Below are 1,324 nucleotides of genomic sequence, written 5' to 3' on the forward strand. Positions count from 1 at the left end.
AAGCAGCCAGCCCCCCCATTATTTGGGCGAGAGCCGAGAGGCGATGGCAGGCGGGCGGATGCCTGCGGGCTGAGTCAGAGGGGCCCCTCCGCATCCGTGCGGGAAGAAAACCCAATGTCTATCCCCACGGAAGCAATATCCCAGGCTGGAAAAGCTTTGTGGGGGGCTGACGGGGTTTGCCCTCACCTTGCCAACGTGGAAGCAGTCATCGGCGCCCATTATTTGGGCGAGAGCCGAGAGGCGATGGCAGGCGGGCGGATGCCTGCGGGCTGAGTCAGAGGGGCCCCTCCGCATCCGTGCGGGAAGAAAACCCAATGTCTATCCCCACGGAAGCAATATCCCAGGCTGGAAAAGCTTTGTGGGGGGCTGACGGGGTTTGCCCTCACCTTGCCAACGTGGAAGCAGTCATCGGCGGAGAGCGAGATGCGCCGGCTGGGGCTGTAAAGGGGTGGATGGCTGGCGCCGGCTCGCTGGAAGACACCATTGGCCATGCCCTTGACACTGAGTGCGTAGACATCCTGCAGCCGCATCAGTGCCCGGGCAGCCCCGTCCAGGTCCTCGGCTCCAGGCAGCTCCTGCTCCACCTCCTTGAAGCCGGCATGGAGTGCTGAGGGTGGGTAATGGGGTGCACGAAGCAGGATTAATGAGCTTTTGGGGTGCAATTACCCTTATCAGCCCTTCTTCATCCCTGGGGACCCCACATGCTGCTCCTCTACCCATTCTCCTGCTCCTCCATCCGTTTTCCTGCTCATCCCTCTGTTCTCCTGCTCCTCCACCCAGTCCCCGTCCCCTCTCAGCTCTCCCCAGGTGACGGAGGGACACGCGTCCTGGCATCCCCCCATACCCTGGGTGTTCTCGGTGGCCTCGTCGCTGTAGACTATGTTGGGCCAGTCGGAGTGGAGACGCTTGATGAGGCTGAAGGCCAGCAAGGGGTTGTCCACAGAGGCCTGGGGGTCCTGGTGCAGTGCTTGGACCTTCTCGTAAAACCTGCAAGGCACGCGCTGGGTGACGCTTTGAGTGATGCTCCTGGGTCGTGACACCCCCGGGGTGGGGTCTGGGGTCTGAGCCCCCCCCAGTGGAGCAGCTTGCCCCAGCGTTCACTTTTTGTCCAAGCCAGGAGTGGGGAAACCCCTTGGGGACGCTGTGACCCACGTCCCCGGTCCCCAGCCCAGGGTGGGGGGGACCAGCGTCACGCCTGGGGGGGGGCGCGGACATTGCCCGGGCTGCGCTCCCCATCCACCCACGACGCCCCAAGCTCCTACTTAGGGGCACCCCCAAAAACCGGGTGCTGGCGTGGGCTAGGTTCACCCCTCCCCCCTTCCCT

General features: G+C 64.0%; 1 protein-coding gene across 1 annotated transcript in view; it reads right to left on the reverse strand.

Annotated features, from left to right (window-relative positions):
- Positions 1 to 987, reverse strand: part of P4HA3 (prolyl 4-hydroxylase, alpha polypeptide III) — a gene marked incomplete at its 5' end in the record, with an annotated part of 5,044 nt that extends 4,057 nt beyond the window's left edge. The window contains 2 exon segments of the mRNA XM_010289130.1: positions 387 to 607; positions 845 to 987. Of these exon segments, the coding sequence (XP_010287432.1) occupies positions 387 to 607; positions 845 to 987 (364 nt within the window).
- Between the last annotated feature and the right edge of the window lie 337 nt (positions 988 to 1,324).

Source organism: Phaethon lepturus, unplaced genomic scaffold (assembly GCF_000687285.1).
Source record: "Phaethon lepturus isolate BGI_N335 unplaced genomic scaffold, ASM68728v1 scaffold21336, whole genome shotgun sequence".
Lineage (NCBI taxonomy): Eukaryota > Metazoa > Chordata > Aves > Phaethontiformes > Phaethontidae > Phaethon > Phaethon lepturus.